Consider the following 18274-nt stretch of genomic DNA (forward strand, 5'->3'; position numbering starts at 1 on the left):
GCCATGTCCAAAGTAACTGTGTACATACTGGGCATGTAAGAAAGAATTTCTACAAATATTTTATATAGTTTCTCTTTTTTGACTTGGTACCCTAAAAATACCGCAACATAATAAACTATGCATGCGTTTTTATATTTCACTGTATATATTCTCAAGTAAGTATAAGCTTTATGCTCTCTGGACGTATAAGTGTTTTGTTGCACTTCTTTCCTCTTTGTGACAGTATTTCCTCACATGGCATTCCACTGTTTGTTTATATTTAATTTTTCCCTTCTTTTTTTGGCAAAACTCCCAAAAACCTTTCAAAAAATGTGTACATATGTTTTGTATATGCGTTTTCAGTGCATCAAGTCCTTTGTTTTTCTCTCCCAAGACATGTATGAAGCTGTCGTACTTGCTTATTATGCAATAAAGCCTTATTTTCTTTAAAACTGTTCCCATTTATTTGGGATTTTTTAATGATTTTCTTCAAGTGTGTAGATTGTCTCTTTATCACAGGACTGAGTAATTAGAGCACTCAACAAAAGATGTCGATGCAAACACCCTGCTTTACCCAGCTGTCCATTGTGACTCTGGGATATTTTGCAGCTTTAACAGACCCCTTGTGGTGAGGCAGCTGTCCTAATTGGCTGACAGGGATTTTGTTGTTTTGACCCCATGCGTACAAATGTAAACATCTTAACTGTGATGGATAACGGAGCAGCTGATGGAAAACAAACACCAGACGCATTTTGGAAAAAAAAACGTCGTCTTGAGTAGAAATCACCTTTCATATGGTCAGATTGAACATTTGCACACAACAGAACAGGAAGTGCTTGTTACAAAAGTATCATGCATTCATACTGTCTCATCAAGGTAATCCAAACAAAATGATGTCTTCATATAAAAACATGAATATCTCTATTTCTTTCCTTTGGCACCAAAATGTGTAGAAAGGGCCGACAGTTCTGTGAAACTCCTGATTAAAGGGAGTTTCAGTCCTTAAAGGTCAGCTGTGGTACAGGAGTTCACTTTCTCCTCATTTTTGTGCAATCTCTTTGCGCAGCTCTGACAAGTACAAGTGATCCTTCCCATGAGCCACCTCCATGATAGCCATTGCCTGTGCAAACACAAAGAAATGTCCGTTTTAGCATTTTACACCATGTATGTGAATGATTTTAGCCATTTTTAATCGTCTAATGCTATTTTTACTTTTCTTTTCTTCTCTTTTTTGTTTGTTTGTTTGTGTTTTGGTTTCTCCTCTACCTTCTTATTTTGTTTTGATCTTATTTTACACAATTTTATCTTTGTTTAATCTTGATCTTTTTAGGGAGCCTTTTTAACATCTGGCAAGGGAGTACGGATGTAAACTAGCTTTTTGGCTAATTCTGGCATATTTACAGAAGTCTAAATTAATATGCATGGTCCTTTTAAATAATAAATAAAATAAATAGTTTACCAGGATATTATTAATGGTATAAGCTCCCCAAAAAATTAAACATTATATTAAATATATAATGCGTTTACAAAACTAACAAAAATAAAATAAAATAATACAATTTAATAATATTAAAATAAATGTATATTTGATTATTTAATTAAATAATTATAAATACAAAAATAATTATAAATAAAACATGTATAATATTGTAATATAATTACAATTACAGAGTGACATATTACTGTATAATTTTTCCTTTGTAAATGATTGTGGTTGTTCAGCTTCTCAAATACATTTTTGAAGAGTTTTTAGTTCACAATACTTTTTCTTGATCTTTTTGGTTTTGCCTTTAACAAGTATCCCACATTACACAAAATCAAGAAATAACATCCAAACCAATGAAAACTAAAGTAAAACTGAGCATTTAAAAAATGCTAAAAAATTGAATACAATTTTAGCATGAACAAAAACATCACAACTAAGCTGAAATAAAATGAAAAATCTAAAGAAAGTATATTAAATACTAATGAAAATTTCAAAACTAATATAACTTTGATGATTTCAAAGTCTTATTCTATATACTTAAGCTTTTACGATAATGAAAAGTGGAATTTAAAGCTCGTTACCTTTTCCTTCATGAGACAGGTCCTTCAGATTAATTCCTCTAGACTTGATAAAGTTAGATTAATACTAATTTTGATTTAATTTAAAAACATAATTCAAATAATTGCAGTAAAACTGCAGATTTTATCCATGAGTATTCTTCTTGCTCTGGATTTTGTCAGAATATGATTTACTCTTATTGACTTGGATTAGAAGTGGAGTGCATTTTCTGTATTTCACAATTAAATTCTGATGCAAAGAGCACAGCAGCTCACATTACCTTTTTCAGAGCACTGATTCCCATTGAGGGCCTCTCCATTCCCATGTACAGTCGTCCCAGCTTCAGGTACATGGAGGATACATTCAGAGAGTAAGGTGGGTACAGATGGCTGCATTGGAAAGAGATCATACACACCATTAACAGTCGCACAAGTAAACCACTGCTTCCAAAGAGAGAGGGTAGTTTGATGGTGAAGCAGAAGGTTCAATCATCTTCTTGTACTTTTTGTAAATTACATGTAAAACATAGGGGCAAAAAACAAACGATGAAGTTTATCAGAAAATATTGATTTTCTTGGCAATTGACGGACAGAATAAAACACTGCAGGCGGAAGAACATGTGGATGTCAAATCCGAGAACACCAAAAAAATGAATGGGCTTTCTGACGATGATGAAGCAAAGCACTGAAGACTTCCCAAACTGTGCGTGCACTTGAGGACACGGAGAATGGTGCCTCTGTTGGAATTTGTTAAATTTAGCTAAATTACGTGATAGAGCTGACCCCGTCTGCTCTAGCTTCTGTTCTAGTTCTCTGGCCGCTTTCCTAACAAAGGGGTAGAGGTAACCAGCATCCCCTGTGGCTAATACACTTACTATTGACAGGAACCTCATACAACCCCACTTCAAAAACCTTGGTCTATCCCTTTAATAGCCTATGCCGAGTCTGACTTACAGAATGACAGAGAGGTAAAGAGTGCATGAAAAGATATGCTTGTTATTAAGACACACCTGTAAGGTTTGATGATCTTCTCTCCGTATCTGATTGCTCCTTCTGGATCCTCCATGTAGAGACACACCCCCATGGCCTGGTACAACATGTGGAGCATGTAGATGTTAGAGTCATCGAACACAGCTCCCATCTCCTCCAGGCTCTGCTCACACATCTCCAGCAGCTCACTGGGGGGTGCTTAAGAGTCAAGGCTGCATCAACATGAGCTGAAGTATCACTAAAACATCAGGGGAGCGATGATCAGAGACATGATATAGAGAGACTGGACACAGGGGCATGCTGGGTCACAGATTTATGGAGAGGGGGGCATGAAATATGGCAGATGTAGAAGTAGTAGAATGAAAAGCATTTAAGTCTGAACCACTCTCATCAAAATCATTAATTATTTGCATGCAATACATTATATTTGGAAGTGTGGCTTTGTTCTGAGAGCTCCCTGCCCTTCCATGAGTCCACGTGGAATGAGTGGGCGAGGTGGCTGGTAGGGGTGAATGAGTTCTGAAAAGTATTCTGGAGTCTGACAGTGTAGGGATCTGTAAGTAAGTGTGAGAATTTTGAACTGGATTCTATAGGTGACGGGGAGCCAGTGAAGGGATTTAAGTACCGGGGTGATGTGAGACCGATACAGAATGGCTGCTGCATTCTGTATTGACTGGAGGCGACTGAGGAAGAACATGCTGAAAAGCCAAGGCAGGGAGAGCAGCAGCAAAGACCTCCCGAAGTACAGAACAGAGCAGGCATTAGCAGCAGTAAATATGACATGGGTAAAATCAGGCACAGAAGAAAAGGAGGAGCTTGGGTGGAGGTGGGTTGCAAATTGGTTTGGAGGGAGCAGCAAGAGAAGGCAGGCTGAAGCAGTTTGAATAAAATACCTATTTTGCTCAATTGGTGCATAGATATAATGAGCTGAGCTGTCGAGAGCAGCTGATGTATTGTAGGCCTAGCTTGACTTTGTGGCCTGCCTGAACTAACGCTATGCTCAATTTATTTACTCGTATTCCCTTATCATATCTACTTTAAACACAGTTATTACCTATCATATAGAGTTTTGTATTTTTAAAGAAAGCTACTAGCAGTCTGTTTAATATAGGCCCCACCTCCAACAAGGCAAACAGCCAATCATAGTACAGGGCACCTGCAATGACTAATCAGATCTCAAAGTGGTGATGCCAGCCTGGGCCATCCCTCTGTAGGCTGGATAGCTACAATGCTGACGACTGACAACTACTACCATGAACAAAATTCACACTAAATGCCATTATACTAAAATCAGTCCATTAGGTTAAAACTCAGTGTTCAAGACAGGGAAAGTAAAGTAAGCTACAAGGCAGGGTTTATGCTTGAATAGTGAAAGGATATTTTTTATGTGCTTGGAGGACCGGAACTCTCCGATGATCTTCCTGGCGTAGCGCACCATGTTGTTGATGACGTCTGGCTCAATGGGGTCCTTCCGCTTTCGTACTTTCAACTTAACCTTGTCCTGGAGGTGAGATAAGAAAAAGAGCATGAGGGTCCATCAGAGTATAAATTTCTTCTGTACTTAGTGTTTCTCAGGAAAGAGTCACAGGTCTTTCTCATGGTCTCACCTTGGACTTGCTCTTACATTCCTTGCAGTCACAGCTGAAGTAATAGGACTCTCTTAGCCGGTTGTTGCGGTCGTCTGTTGGGTAGAGGAGGTCAATGTAGCTGATGAGGACCTGCAGGTGGAGGAAACACCCAAACACACACAACACATGAGAACCCTAAATAATGCTGTAATGGCAGCTCCCAGCCTCTGATGATTTCTACATTTCTTCCCCCACTCTCTACTCCGCACATTTCCTGACTCTCTCCAGCTTTCCTATCCAATAAGGATAGTAAGTAAGTAAGTAAGAAAGTGAGTAAGTCAGTCAGTCAGTCAGTCAGTCAGTCAGTCAGTCAGTCAGTCAGTCAGTCAGTCAGTCAGTCAGTCAGTCAGTCAGTCAGTCAGTCAGTCCGCCAGTCAGCCAGTTAGTAAGTCAAAATAAGTAAGTAAGTAAGTAAGTAAAAGTAAGTAAGTAAGTGAGTAAATATGTAAGATTTTTAGTCAGTCAGTCAGTCAGTCCGCCAGTCAGCCAGTTAGTAAGTCAAAATAAGTAAGTAAGTAAGTAAGTAAAAGTAAGTAAGTAAGTGAGTAAATATGTAAGTAAGTAAAAGTAAGTAAGTGAGTAAGTATGTAAGTAAGTAAAAGTAAGTAAGTGAGTAAATAAGTAAGTAAGAAAGAAAAGTAAGTCAGTAAGTAAGTAGGTAAGTATGTAAGTAAGTAAAAGTAAGTAAGTGAGTAAGTAAATATGTAAGTAAGTAAAAGTAAGTAAGTGAGTAAGTATGTAAGTAAGTAAAAGTAAGTAAGTAACAAAGTTACTTCTAGACTTCTATAATTCTGATATTCTTACTTTATTGTGTAGAGGAGTAATGAGGTGACTGCATTTCTCTCAGAGTTGAAAAAAAGCATTCTGATGTTATACTGATTTTGGCAATCCTAATGTCAAGACAGGTAAGAAGTTAACTTTGTCTGCAAGTAACAGCCCTCAACAAGTTAGTGAACACCATGATGAAACTGTACTACTCCTCTCAGTTTCAGAGAGCAGAAGACAAACCTTTCTTCGGTTAAAGTTGTTCAATCTTTTAAAAATGTTGAAAGACAGTACTTAAATGATCTTGTAAGTTCAAAAGCATTGATTCAAAGTTGAAGGCACATTTCACACGTTCTACCTCTCGTCACAACCACAGACAAACTACAAAGAAAACAAGACAAAACAACACCCAACCCCTTCTAACTGCAGCTGTCCCCTTTCCTCACTTCATCTCCAGGCTTCATGTCCTTTACAGCACGGATCTCTGCCGACGTCCCCTTGTACGTGACGATGACGCTGGGAAGACAGCTGTGGTTTATAAGAGCCACACTACAGGAAGACAGGAAGGGAGAGGGAGAGAGAAGAAAAAACTTAGATGTCTTCTTTCTTTAGGTGCATTACATTTAAACAGAAGAGAAGTGCAAACATATCAATGACATTAAAAAAACACAAGCACTATAATTCTAAGTCTTCATACCATGATACAACAGCACATAGAGAGGGGTCTTGGGAGCTGCTGACGTATATCAGTGACCTCTTTATTATCTGGGTGGCGAGCTGGAAATAGCTCCAAAAATTAGCGGAGGGGTGAAATTCAGCTCACAGCCAACTTTAGAACTTAACAGCCACAGCGGGGACTGGGAGCCATGTGAACTCCAACAGACGCATATTTGAGAATAAAAATCAAGCCTTTTAGGATGAATGTTGCTATTTGTACTTTTCTTTTCTTTCTTTTTGTTTGTTTGTTTGTTTGTTTGTTTGTTTGTTTGTGTTTTGGTTTCTCCTCTACCTTCTTATTTTGATCTTATTTTACTCTGCTTTAGCTTTGTTTAATTTTGATCTTTTTAGGGAGCCTTTTTAACATCTGGCAAGGGACTACGGATGTAAACTAGCCTTTTGGCTAATTCTGGCATATTTACAGAAGTGTTAATTAATATGCATGGTCCTTTAAAAAAATATTAATAATAATAAAAAAATAAATACTGCCATTTAAAACCTTTATGAATATGGGTTGCCTTTGGAGTTAGTCAAAAGTCCAAAATGAAAAAAAGAAAGCAATGAGAAGAATGTGTGTTTTCCTTCTTACTCTGGGTAGACTGCAGTACCTATATGGGACAGCTCATCATCCTCTATTGTGAAACCATTACAGGCAACCTGTTGGGGAAAGGACACAAAATACAAGTACAGCATCAAGCTTTATGTAACATCTTCTTTCTTCTCAGCTCCATTCACCATTTGTTTATGAGTGTGTGTGTTACCTGGGAAAAGAGTGTGAGCAGCTCTTTGTGGCCAAGCAATTCCAAATGTTTGGAGAAGTAACGATGAAGTCCGGCAACATCCAACTCGGTCATCTCTCTCTTCTCATTGTCGACATCCTCTTCATCTGTCAGAGAGAGGAGGGAACATGTGCTTAGAAAATTCATCAAAGCGCCATGGCTAGAAGTCGACGCATTGAGGACTGTAGCTTCACTTTTTGAGGTTTGACCCAACTAGAACTCATAAAGTGAGACAGCTATGCATGAGAACATAGTATTCTTATGTGGATATACACTCTGTTTCCTCATGAAATTCTAGCCACAGTAGAGAAATCGAACCTGTATGCAGCGAGGGAGCATTCTAGCTGCATTGTCTTCCTGCTGTCATTCTATCTGAAGCTACCTCTGAGCATAACAGCTTCCCCTCATTCATCACTCTCACTATGCAAAGACAAGAGCGCACTATCGCCGGGTCATAAATATAAGATGATCAGACAGACTGTGTGTGCGTCTTCCTGACATAAAACACTACAATCCATTTATTCTTGAAAATCAGACACATCCTCTAACTCTGTGTTTCAAAGGGGAGCTTAACTTCAGAGAGCAAGACACAGGGCTGTATTAAATGTACACACAAACAAGGGCACACTGATGAGACTGTTCCAACAGCTTACATTATAAATCATTGACTACCTAAATTAAGCGACATTTGCAATTACTTTTGTATATATATTTTCAGACTGAAGTTAAGTTTGTATGAGGCTCCGGATGAAACAACCCCAAATGAAAACTGTGCAAGGAAAACTTTTCTGAACTTTTAAAAAGGTACGATCAAATCAGTGTTATGTTTTTCTGCTAGCGTTTTGATAGAGATCTTGATGAGTTGTGTTGGCAGTAGTTAATGCATCTGCGGCTGTTGGCTCCATCCTAAGATGTGAAATGAGATATAGAAGTCTAGGGAGCTCAAATTTGTTTTTCTCAGTCGCTTTGGTACATTTCTCGAATAATCCTTGACATTTGCAAAACAGTAAGTGCATTTCTCAAAACAATTCATACAAATAACAAAACACACTGGATTACCTGCAAAAGCCAGTATCTTGCTCAGAATCCTTATTTCATCTCTCAAAAGTAAATATCTGTGTCAATGAACATGTCAGTGTCATCAGAATGACAACTCCTTGTGTCATTGTGTATGGATAATACAGTCAAATTGTCATGTTGTCAATATAACAGTGTACTCTGGAGGGACGTTCTGATGTAAACTATGGCCAGTTCCTTGTCCTTCCATTGTCAGACGTTGTAACATCATGTTGTGCTCCGGCTCAATATATACTTGCCAGTTGATGGTTCATGACCTGGGAGCAATTTAACAATTCAGGACAGATTTAGAAAAAAAGTCTAATGGAAATGTACAGAAATATGACTGACATATTCTGACATCATGTTCGACCATTTTGCATGTGGAGACTTATGCAATGAACTAATGCCTAAATGTTGTGGAGGGTGAGACTATTCAACAGAGACCCATTATAATACATTTTGATCAACATGACATAAGCACTTGATAATGTAAGAAACAGCAGAGAATTGTACATAATCGTTTGCATGGATGTACCAAAGCAATTGCAACTTGTTCAAAGAAATGAGAAACTGCTTTTTTGATGTGCACAAATGACGCAAGTAGTTTTGAGAAGTTCAATTCTGATCTGAGAAATGTACCAAAGCGACTGAGAAAAACTGTAAAGCTCCTGCAAGAAAGTTTCTGTTTTCGTTGATTTGTACGCCCCCTGTGGACAAAGCGATATTTTAAAGGAACAGTGTGCCAGAATGAGAATATTTTGCATTATTACGCATCCCTGCTGTTGGTGAAGCGACGGTGGCCTTCGAGGACAAGAAGCTATCAGATAAATATGATCCTCCATTTGTCGAATTCTCACTATCAAAGATCTTTATCAATTTTAAGTCTTTCATGCACAGCAAAAAAGCTCTCTTCTTCTTTTTCTTGTTCTTCATCTTACAACCATCACAATAACCAGCTTAAAACTCCTCACAAGAACTAGTAATTCTAATAATATCATTAGCTATCCAACACCACTTAATTACAACGTACTTATGCAGTAAATACACAGTGTGTTCGTCTAAAGTGCTCCTGCTTCTCATTCAAGTTGTGACACTTATGTTATGTTGTCTAGTAGTCGTTAGACCTACATCTGTAGGATATATATAGATGAGGCCAGGGATGTTTCTCTCAGTCTTATCTGAATGGGTAGTGCTTTTTTAAGAGGGATATCTCAGGACACTTAAGACTGAAGTAGAGACACAGTCTGTTGAAACTTTGCTCTGGATCTGCATGAAGGCATTCCTCTGTGGTTTATACGAGTACCTCCCACAATGTGAAACATGACATACAAAAATCATGTGTTCTTTAATGTGTAAGTAGAAGCAGTGATTACTCACGTGACTGCATCTCCTCTATGGATAAAATCTTCTCAGAAGCGCACCTTTCTTTCTGTGTTTTCTGGAGCAAAAGAAAAAGAAGCATGATTAACAGAACTGCCCTCCATGAAGTGCATGGTTTGTGACAGACAGCACTTCAGAGGTACAACGTGTCTCTCCAACCTTCTTGGCAAGGATCCGAGCCACCAGGCGGGCCATCTCTGTCGGGCACCAGTTCTCCCCAAACGCAGTTATTGCAGAGCACTCCAGCTTGTGCATGGCCCAGTCTGCTTTCTACACAAAAACACACAGAAACATTTCACTAAACAAGAAACGCTGTAGTCTACAGCCAATTTATATATTAACACATTAGTTCCCATGATAAAAAGTGGCCTAGCAGGGGGTATGTGGCCTCTGAGCTACACTACAGGGTACATAAAGCTGCATGAAGAAATGTGACTCTCACTCATTTACCCCCAAACTGACCTGATTATTGACGAGATGGTCCCCCTCTCTTTTTAAGCTCATCATTATAAAGTAAAGGCAAGTCCGATCATCAGACCTCACACTTCACATCTCACTGAGCTATACAAGGCCACATCATATTTTACAAAGAGGTCAACAATATAAATCTACATCTAGAAAATGTCAGGGGTAATGTGAACTGAGTTTGTTGTTGTGGAATGGAACCCCAGGAAGGTGAGCAGGGTGTCTCACACTGAAGGGGTTCCTACCTGCTATGTCAACCTGCTCACTATACATTATCCTGCTTAATATACAGCTCCTTACTTAACAAATCAATCCACCTGATTGAGTTGTTCTGCCCTGTCACTGTTAGAATCTGACATTTTCTAAACCATCTATCAGCCCTTGAAAACTGCCACATCACAGACCATCTTTCATTAAATGTTTACATTTACTAGGCTTTTGTAGGTTTCTCTGTCTCTGTGTTTTTGTTTCTTTAACCTCTCCTGACTTTTCTCTGCTATTCTTCCTGAGATTTTCCAATCAAAAATAAACCAATGTCAGAATAGCAGAACTTTTTTCTGTGCATTGATATGATTACTGTTAGTCCACCTGTATTAAGAGCATAGACTGTATAAAATATGGATGTAGTATCTGTGACGTCACCCATCTGTTTCTGGAGCGCTGTTTTGAGGCCAATCGTCGGCAGCAGCCATATTACTGCTGTTGAGCGATGTAAAGAGGCGGCCTTTGAGCCTCCTAGCCAACAGCTACAGTGTTCCCGCCTGTCAATCAGGTCAGCTGTGCCTCTCATTGGAAGACTCGTAATCTAAATATCTTCAAAATTGCCGCGTTAGAAAAAAACTCACCCCCGAACAGTGTGTGCCGATCGAGAAATGAGCTATCCAGACTACACTCGTCTTTTGTACCAGACTGTAAACATGTTTATTTCTGCTTTAAAGATCGGCTTTTTTGAATTGGTGTGTATGTGGTTTCCGGTACTTCCGGAGCCAGCCTCAAGCGGATCCTCGATGAACTGCAGTTTTTAGCACTTCTGCATTGGACTCATATTTTTAGACCGGGGGTTGCCGCTTGGTTAAGAGCCGTATACCTAGCAACGGTCTGCAATTAAGAAATAGCAGACCGTTGCTATGAAACATTGCAATGTTATGACCAATCAGAATCCCTTACTGAACACAGGCATGTAATACATATTTATAAACTAAGCTGAGCTTTGTATATTTGATTAGAGGTGGGAACAGACACATATAAGGAACTCCTGTAAAAAGTGTTGCTATGTTATATGTTGTTAAAGCTCCTATAGAGAACTTTGGTTTTATGTTGATTTTCCTCATCTCTTTGCTAATCTTATTTTGAATAAGTCTACACATGTGTTTTAAATAAACACTCTCCTTCGGCTTTCTTTTAACAGTCAAATGATTACCCACAGACACTTTGAATTTGTGTGTCGGAAAATGTAAACAAATGTTTGTGTTTTTGCAGCATGGTGGAGCTCACTTCATCTGACACGTACCCTGCAGTGCTGCAGTGCAGTGGTTACAAGCATTTGTCTATGTTACTGCACAGACAGTATCAGTCTTGTCGCTGATGGTCTGGTATGCTTTTTTTTATGTCCCATAGAAGCATTAGAATCAATTTCAGTGTGTTTCACAACCCACTAAAAACTCCTCACAGGAGCTTTAAACTTACATCAATGTCGACATGTCTAAGCTAGTCTCTACAGTTGTGTAGTTAACCATTTACTGATGACTTGATTTTCAAAGTTGGAAACTTTCCATGGGAGTTAACGGGAATAAACAGGAATTTACTAAACTGAAGGTTGGCTCTTAATAAGGGAACTTTAAAAAGTTGAGGGACATATATTTTAGCATAATCCTGACTAAAACAACCAGATTTCATGCAAGTACAGTTGAATATCTATGCTATTCCTCAACTACATGCACATAGCCCAATGCTTACTGCAGGGCTATTGAGACCACTTCCCCTACATGCACTTTTTATTTGCATTTTGAATGGGACTTTGTTGGGATTGCATTTTTGTTAATTTTTGAATGGGTTGGGTAATATTTAACTCAACATTCATATTTTGGTCTTCAATGAAAGAATTGATTGTTCAATAGAATATTTAACACTTGATAAAGTTCTACTTACAAATAAATCTGTTTTAATTGTATTATTTTGGATGGATGTCTGCTTATAACAAAACAAATATTTAAGCTTGGATATGATACCTTTCCATTAAATTACCCTCAATTCCCAGTTAATTCCCATTAATTCCCATAATTTCCAATTTGGAATATTTCCCAAATTCCCCAGCTTAACTTCCCATGGAAATTTACCGGAAATTTTTCACCCCTTGGCAACCCTACTCAGTGTTTCATTTAGCCTCTTTTTAAGATGTTATCAATCAGCAATATACTTTATATAAGATTAGCTCTGTCTAATGTGACATGCTAACATTAAAGTGCCGCATTTCGCTAATTTTTTTTTTAGAGGTAATCACTTAGGTAGCATTTGCAACATTAACAAGCCCATGTACTTCCTTGCACTGTTTCCTACCTGACATTTTGCATTGCAGTAGAAGGTTTTCTTGCACTTCCCACATCTTGCCAAGCCCTCCTTCCTTTAAAGGACAAAAAAACAGCTCATTAGATCATAGATAACGGACAGTGAATTAAAAAGTTCCTAAAATCTTAACACAGCCTTATATTATTTCCCAGACACACCAACAAACTACTATCGAGTGCCTTAGTGAGTGTGTGTGGACACTGAAACATCCTGCTCCATTACTCTGAGACAAGAAGCAGCAGTTGGTGGTGGCCTGTCGTAACTGATAGCAATGAAGGGCTAGAAAACATTCTGTGGTATTAATAGAGTGGACCTTTTAACGGACCAGCTGTCTTTCTACCACACTGAAACGGTAAAGCAGTCCAAAAGTCTGGCTGAAAAATGTTGAGACACATCAGAGTGGGTGAATAGGAAGTCACTGCCTGATGTGACATGCATGTTTCTTCCCCCAACTCTATGTATGTGAGCCTCATGACAAACTGTGATAGCTTCAATGTAACTGATCCATATTGAAAAATGCAAAATTGCTTGCAATCAAAATGTAACTGATCCATATTGAAAAATGCAAAATTGCTTGCAATCAAAAAGACTTGAAGCTAATTAAATATTCCTTCTTCTCAATTTTAAGCATGACATATTATTATGTAAACCCATCTCTCAACACAGAGATGGGTGAATAGAGGCAACAGCACACCCATACTAACCTATAGAGTAAAGCAGACCCAGTCGGGACCCCCTGGGGGGTTGTGAGACACAATTGAGGGGTCATGAGATGTCTTCAAGAATTTGTGATTTTTAAGTTATCTATAAATAGAACATTTGACCCATTATAGTAAATAATATCAACAAAAATAGAAGCTAAACTTGAAATAAAACCTTGAAAATAGAAAATTTAATGAGTTTTCTGCCTTTCTTTGTGTGCCAGATGACTCATAAGTTTAGAGTTAGTGAACAGTTAATTATCAAAAGCATCAGTAGCAGTAGATTAATTAAAGGAGCATGAAACAGCCACATGCTCATCTAGGTAGGCTAATTTTCTGCAGACCAGCTAAATGAAGCCACATTAAATCACTTTGAGGGACAGAGGGGGTCGAGAGTCTTTAGAACCTATATTTTGGGGGTCCCGGGCTGAAAAGTTTGGGAACCCCTGGAGTAAAGGACAGAGACAATTATATGTTTGATTGCTAAAGGTTAGAATAGCTAATTAAAGATTTAACAATTCATGTTGCAGCTTTCCATGTGGAGATACTACCTGAAGAAGTCACACTAGTGAGCTAAATAAGATCTCCCTAGCTATATGCATTCACTCCATACACCTGTTGAAACGTGGCATGTATTACGGGACAAGCAGAAAATAAGATATCATGTGTAATTTATGATCCATGCATTGATCAAAATTACAGCCATAGTTGAAAGACAATATATTGTGTTAACATGATGCCACTCAGCCAAGGAAATGTACGTCTCATGTTCAGCATTCATGAGGCTGCAAAAGGTGCCATGTGGAATATGATATGCATGAGCCATCAAAGACAGATCAACCACATCACCAAAATAGATTTTTAGGAGTGACTTATTTATGACAAAGAACATAGTGGTGCTATGTGGGCTATATGTTTGGTGGTCAATAAAAAAAATCGAAGGATTTATTCAAAGAAAGCATGCTGGGTAGTAAGAAATGATAAGTGGCATACCTGTTGAAGCAGCATTCACAGTAGCAGCCTCTCTCTTTGACTGACAGCACGTAAGAGTAAGCCTGGCTGGAGAACAGCAGCTCTCCCAGTTTAAAAGCTCTGGTAACGCGGAGCCCTCGTCCTTTTCCCGGACTGTCGAACCTCTCGACCCCCGCGATGCCGCCCGTCATTGCGTCTCCTTCGGTGCGTCTCTAACCAAAATGACCCCCTTCACTCTCTCTCTCGAGGACTCGGGAGAGAAGAAGGGGGAAGTGGCACCCCCAGCTTCAAGTGATGGGGCGTTCCCCTCCCAATAATAGATCACAGCGGTATCCCAAGGCAAATGAGGAGCTCATGCTGCTGCTTCATACAAACTATAAACTTATTATTAAACACTTTAAAAAAAAGACAATCGTTCGAATTTTATTCCGGCTTCAAGGACCCTGAGATTTAACAACATACTGTATTTAGCTGTTCTGAGGTTGGAAGGGGGTTTGGCTTGTGTTCTTTTAGAGTAACAAATCCCTATACACCCCAAATCCAGTGTCACAATTATGCTATAAGACGAAAACCTTAGACCTCATAAAAATATGCAAAAATATAACGATGAATGCTCAAATTTCAAAATCATAACTATGACTTTTTACCTCACAATTTTTGGTATTATCTTATACTTTATATAGTTTATACTTTTCCCCCCTCAGTGACAGCTATTAAAAAATTTCTACTTTTTATAACTTCATTTTGAATCTTTAGGTATTTTTTTTTTCGATTTTTGCCATATAATAATTACCCAAATAAAACAGTTATATACACTACCAGTCAAAAGTTTGGAAACACCTTCTCATTCGAGGGTTTGTATTTATTTTGATTATTTGAAACACTGTAGATGAACACTGAAGGCATCAAAACTATGAAAGAACATATATGAAATTATTTAATTAACAAAAAAGTGTTAAACAAACCAGAACATGTTTTATTTTTTAGATTCTGTAAAGTAGCCCCCTTTTTCCTTCATGACTGCTTTGCACACTCTAGGTATTTTTTTAATCACATAAATATGACTATGAATCTCATAATATTGTCTTTTTGTATATTTTATCTCTTAATTATGAAATACTATGGAGTACATTTTTAGTATCAGGAACACATTATCATCAAATGTATTGTTACTGCAGTAAAATAGCTTCCACACAAATAGCTAGCACTGTTAAAATGTATAATAATAATAATAATAATAATTATAATATATTTTGCCCTTCAAGTTTTTTCTTCGTCTTCTGTTTAGTTACTGCATAACTGCGCCCCTAGCAGACTCTTATGGTATTACTCAGTGTGTTTTCATATTTAAAGTATTAGCTTCAGGTGAAACGTTGTGGCCACTATGCCACTTGAATTAAAGGGTCAATAACAAGTGTACAGGGTTAGGTTTCGAAGATTGGGTTGGTTTTACTCCAGTCTCCCAACGGAGCTAAAGACTCCAGGTGTAACCGCCCCGGTAAAGTTTGCTAGCTTGTTCTTCCGCGTTGCTACTACTAGCAACTTACCGTAAACCAGATGCCGCAAACTTTTTTTTTTTTTTGCAAGATATTGAACAAGCTAGCAAGGTAACGTTCATGTAAGCTTGTTTTCCAGTGTTAAGCCAATCCCGGGTTTGGTTTAATTTAATCACAAGTAGTTAAGCAGTGACTAAAAGAGATTTAATTACAACAGCAACAGGTGCTGTCGGATTTACAACAGTCCCTCAACACCCTTTATCATCTTGGAAGGACGTGCTCCATCGTCAAGAAAGTAAGTTGAATTAAGCTATCTTTTTCTACCTGTCACTTGATATGTCAGTCTTCTTCTGTGTTGCTGTTTATTCTGGAGGTCAGAAACTCGGGTTGTTGGAGAGCATTCAGTCACTCTGTGGCATTGTGAGCTTGTGATATTCGTGTAGTATAAATGAGACTTTAGAGGCCTGCTTGCTTTTGATTATTTGTATATCTGTTATGAGTAAATGAGTCATTGTGCTAAAAATTACTACAACTAAATAAAAATCTCACATTACGAGGATACCTCGATATTGAGTCCACGATACAATATTCATTGTTATATTTAACAATTTAATAAAATACAAATGAAGAATTTTAGATTTTTTTTTACTTTGGTTTCAGCGTGTTTACTAACTTACCCATTTTAAATTATTATAGAAAAATATTATTTATTCACATTATTTTTTATATGTATTTATTTATGAATACATGTGGTTTATTTCATTATTTATTTGGTTATTAGTTATTTTCTTATTCCTGTATTTTTTATGGATTACCTCAGTATTTCTATATTTAATTCTGTTTACTTTGCTGTATTTACTTGTAGTGTAGCATCTTAGTTTCTTATACATCTTATTTTATCTCCAGTGTTTCCTCATTAAGATATATTAATAGCATTTCAGTTCATCAGCAGAATCTGAATTTTTTACTCTTTCTGAGGCACAGGACAGCTTAAGCAAATCTCAAAGTCCTACAAAACATATGATAAAAGCTACAGTTTAAGAACAAGACGATAACAAAAAATTGGAGTATTTCAATGTAAATAGCAACTTAAAAAACGACACAGAAGATTTGATAAGACTAAGGGCGTCCCACTCTGAATACAAGGCCCAATCCCAAATAATGTGAAGTTTGGTCCTGGGTAGATGGAGGCGGTTGGTGTTGGCGGAGCGGAGGTTTCTAGTCTGTGGAGCAGTTCTTTCAGGTAGGGAGGGCATTGCCATGAAAGCACTAATGTGTTTGCAGGGAGATTTTGTATTTGATCCTGAGTGAGACAGGAAGCAAGTGTAGTGATTGTAAGGTCAGTGTGATGTGTTCATATTTATGCACTCTCTTCAGAATCCTAGCTGCACAGGTTTGTATATACTGGAGCCTCTGGATGCTGCTCCTGTTGGGATCCTGATGAGAAGTGTGTTACAGTAGTCTAACCTCTGCCTTGCTTGCTGCTTTGCAGTTCTTTATTTGAGTCCATATCCACTACATCCAGAGATATTAAAAGTAAAAATTGAATAATTAATTTTCTCACAGTGCACATTATCCTAGTGTGAAATTTTAATGAGTTTGGAGCTGCATTTTTTTTTATTATTGAGTGCTGCAGGTTTTACCTGATCTGTAGGGAGTAATTATTTGAGACTTTATTCTAGAGAGTAATAATAATATAATACATCTTATTTATATAGCACCTTTCAAAAAACAGCCACTGTGCTTTACACCAAGGATAGAAATGCACACAGGAAGACATTAAAAGCATAGAACATCATTAGGTGTAGGACCTGTAGATTAAATACAGTCCTGTTCTGCTGGAAATTGAAAATAATTAAAATAATTGAGCCAATAAGACAGTGAAATATGATTCACAATTAAACAAAGTTAGATTAAAGATAAGAATACAATTTAAAGCAGAGTAGACAGTAAACAAATAATAACCAGTGGGAAAACTAACGGCCAAATTCCACTAGATCCATGTCCGGTGCGTCTCAGAATGTTCAGCAATATTTTTGATGATGATGTCTTATATACACAGGGTGTCTTTTTTGCAGAAACTAAAGACTTGATTAGATGAAGTGGTGAAATAACATGGAATCATAGGATGTATCTTACCTTGTATACTTGTTGATAGAATGTAAACAGTTGTATACAGTTTGCATTTCCTCCCCTGAACTTCTCTATTGGAAACTCTGATGACAAGCAGATAGATAGATAGATAGATAGATAGATAAATAGATAGATAGATAGACAGACAGACAGACAGACAGATAGATAGATAGATAGATAGATAGATAGATAGATAGATAGATAGATAGATAGATAGATAGATAGATAGATAGATAGATGACCCAGGAAGACAGAACATTGTGCAAGGTCACAAAGAAGCCGCCATGTAGTAAAACTGTGGACATTTGTCTCTCAACATTTTAACCACTTTTTGCCACTTTTTGCTCACCTGTATGAATTCTTTTCATTGACTTGTAGCAAAGTAGTTGGACATGCTCAGTTAGAACATCAGCCATAATGACCCTCTTTTTTTAAAATTCATTTTCATAGACACACACATTAGAGATCCACCTCACTCTTCTGATTAAATAATGTTAAGGTTGAATAAATACGCAAGCTAACATCCACACCACCAACAGCTTACAGCTCATCTCCTCAGTGTTGGTACTTTCTTTTCTGCAGTTCAAGAAGGCCATCTGGTG

General features: G+C 37.7%; 1 protein-coding gene across 3 annotated transcripts; it reads right to left on the reverse strand.

Annotated features, from left to right (window-relative positions):
* Positions 1 to 729: 729 nt before the first annotated feature.
* On the reverse strand, positions 730 to 17743 carry smyd2b (SET and MYND domain containing 2b). 3 transcript variants are annotated; one of them, XM_034699208.1, is made up of 13 exons: positions 15864 to 16014; positions 14065 to 14255; positions 12362 to 12425; positions 9500 to 9610; positions 9338 to 9398; positions 6884 to 7008; positions 6712 to 6779; positions 5852 to 5954; positions 4620 to 4730; positions 4393 to 4513; positions 3033 to 3207; positions 2304 to 2412; positions 730 to 1099 (listed from the first exon to the last, which is right to left on the reverse strand). In XM_034699208.1, the coding sequence occupies exons 2-13, from the start codon at positions 14232 to 14234 to the stop codon at positions 1019 to 1021; spliced, it is 1299 nt and encodes a 432-aa protein (XP_034555099.1). In that variant the 5' UTR covers positions 14235 to 14255; positions 15864 to 16014; the 3' UTR covers positions 730 to 1018. The 3 variants fall into 3 exon arrangements, with proteins under 3 accessions (XP_034555099.1, XP_034555100.1, XP_034555101.1); XM_034699209.1 differs by lacking the exons at positions 14065 to 14255; positions 15864 to 16014 and adding an exon at positions 17679 to 17743; XM_034699210.1 differs by lacking the exon at positions 14065 to 14255 and having other exon boundaries at positions 15864 to 16011.
* Between the last annotated feature and the right edge of the window lie 531 nt (positions 17744 to 18274).

This window comes from Notolabrus celidotus, chromosome 13 (genome assembly GCF_009762535.1).
Source record: "Notolabrus celidotus isolate fNotCel1 chromosome 13, fNotCel1.pri, whole genome shotgun sequence".
NCBI lineage: Eukaryota > Metazoa > Chordata > Actinopteri > Labriformes > Labridae > Notolabrus > Notolabrus celidotus.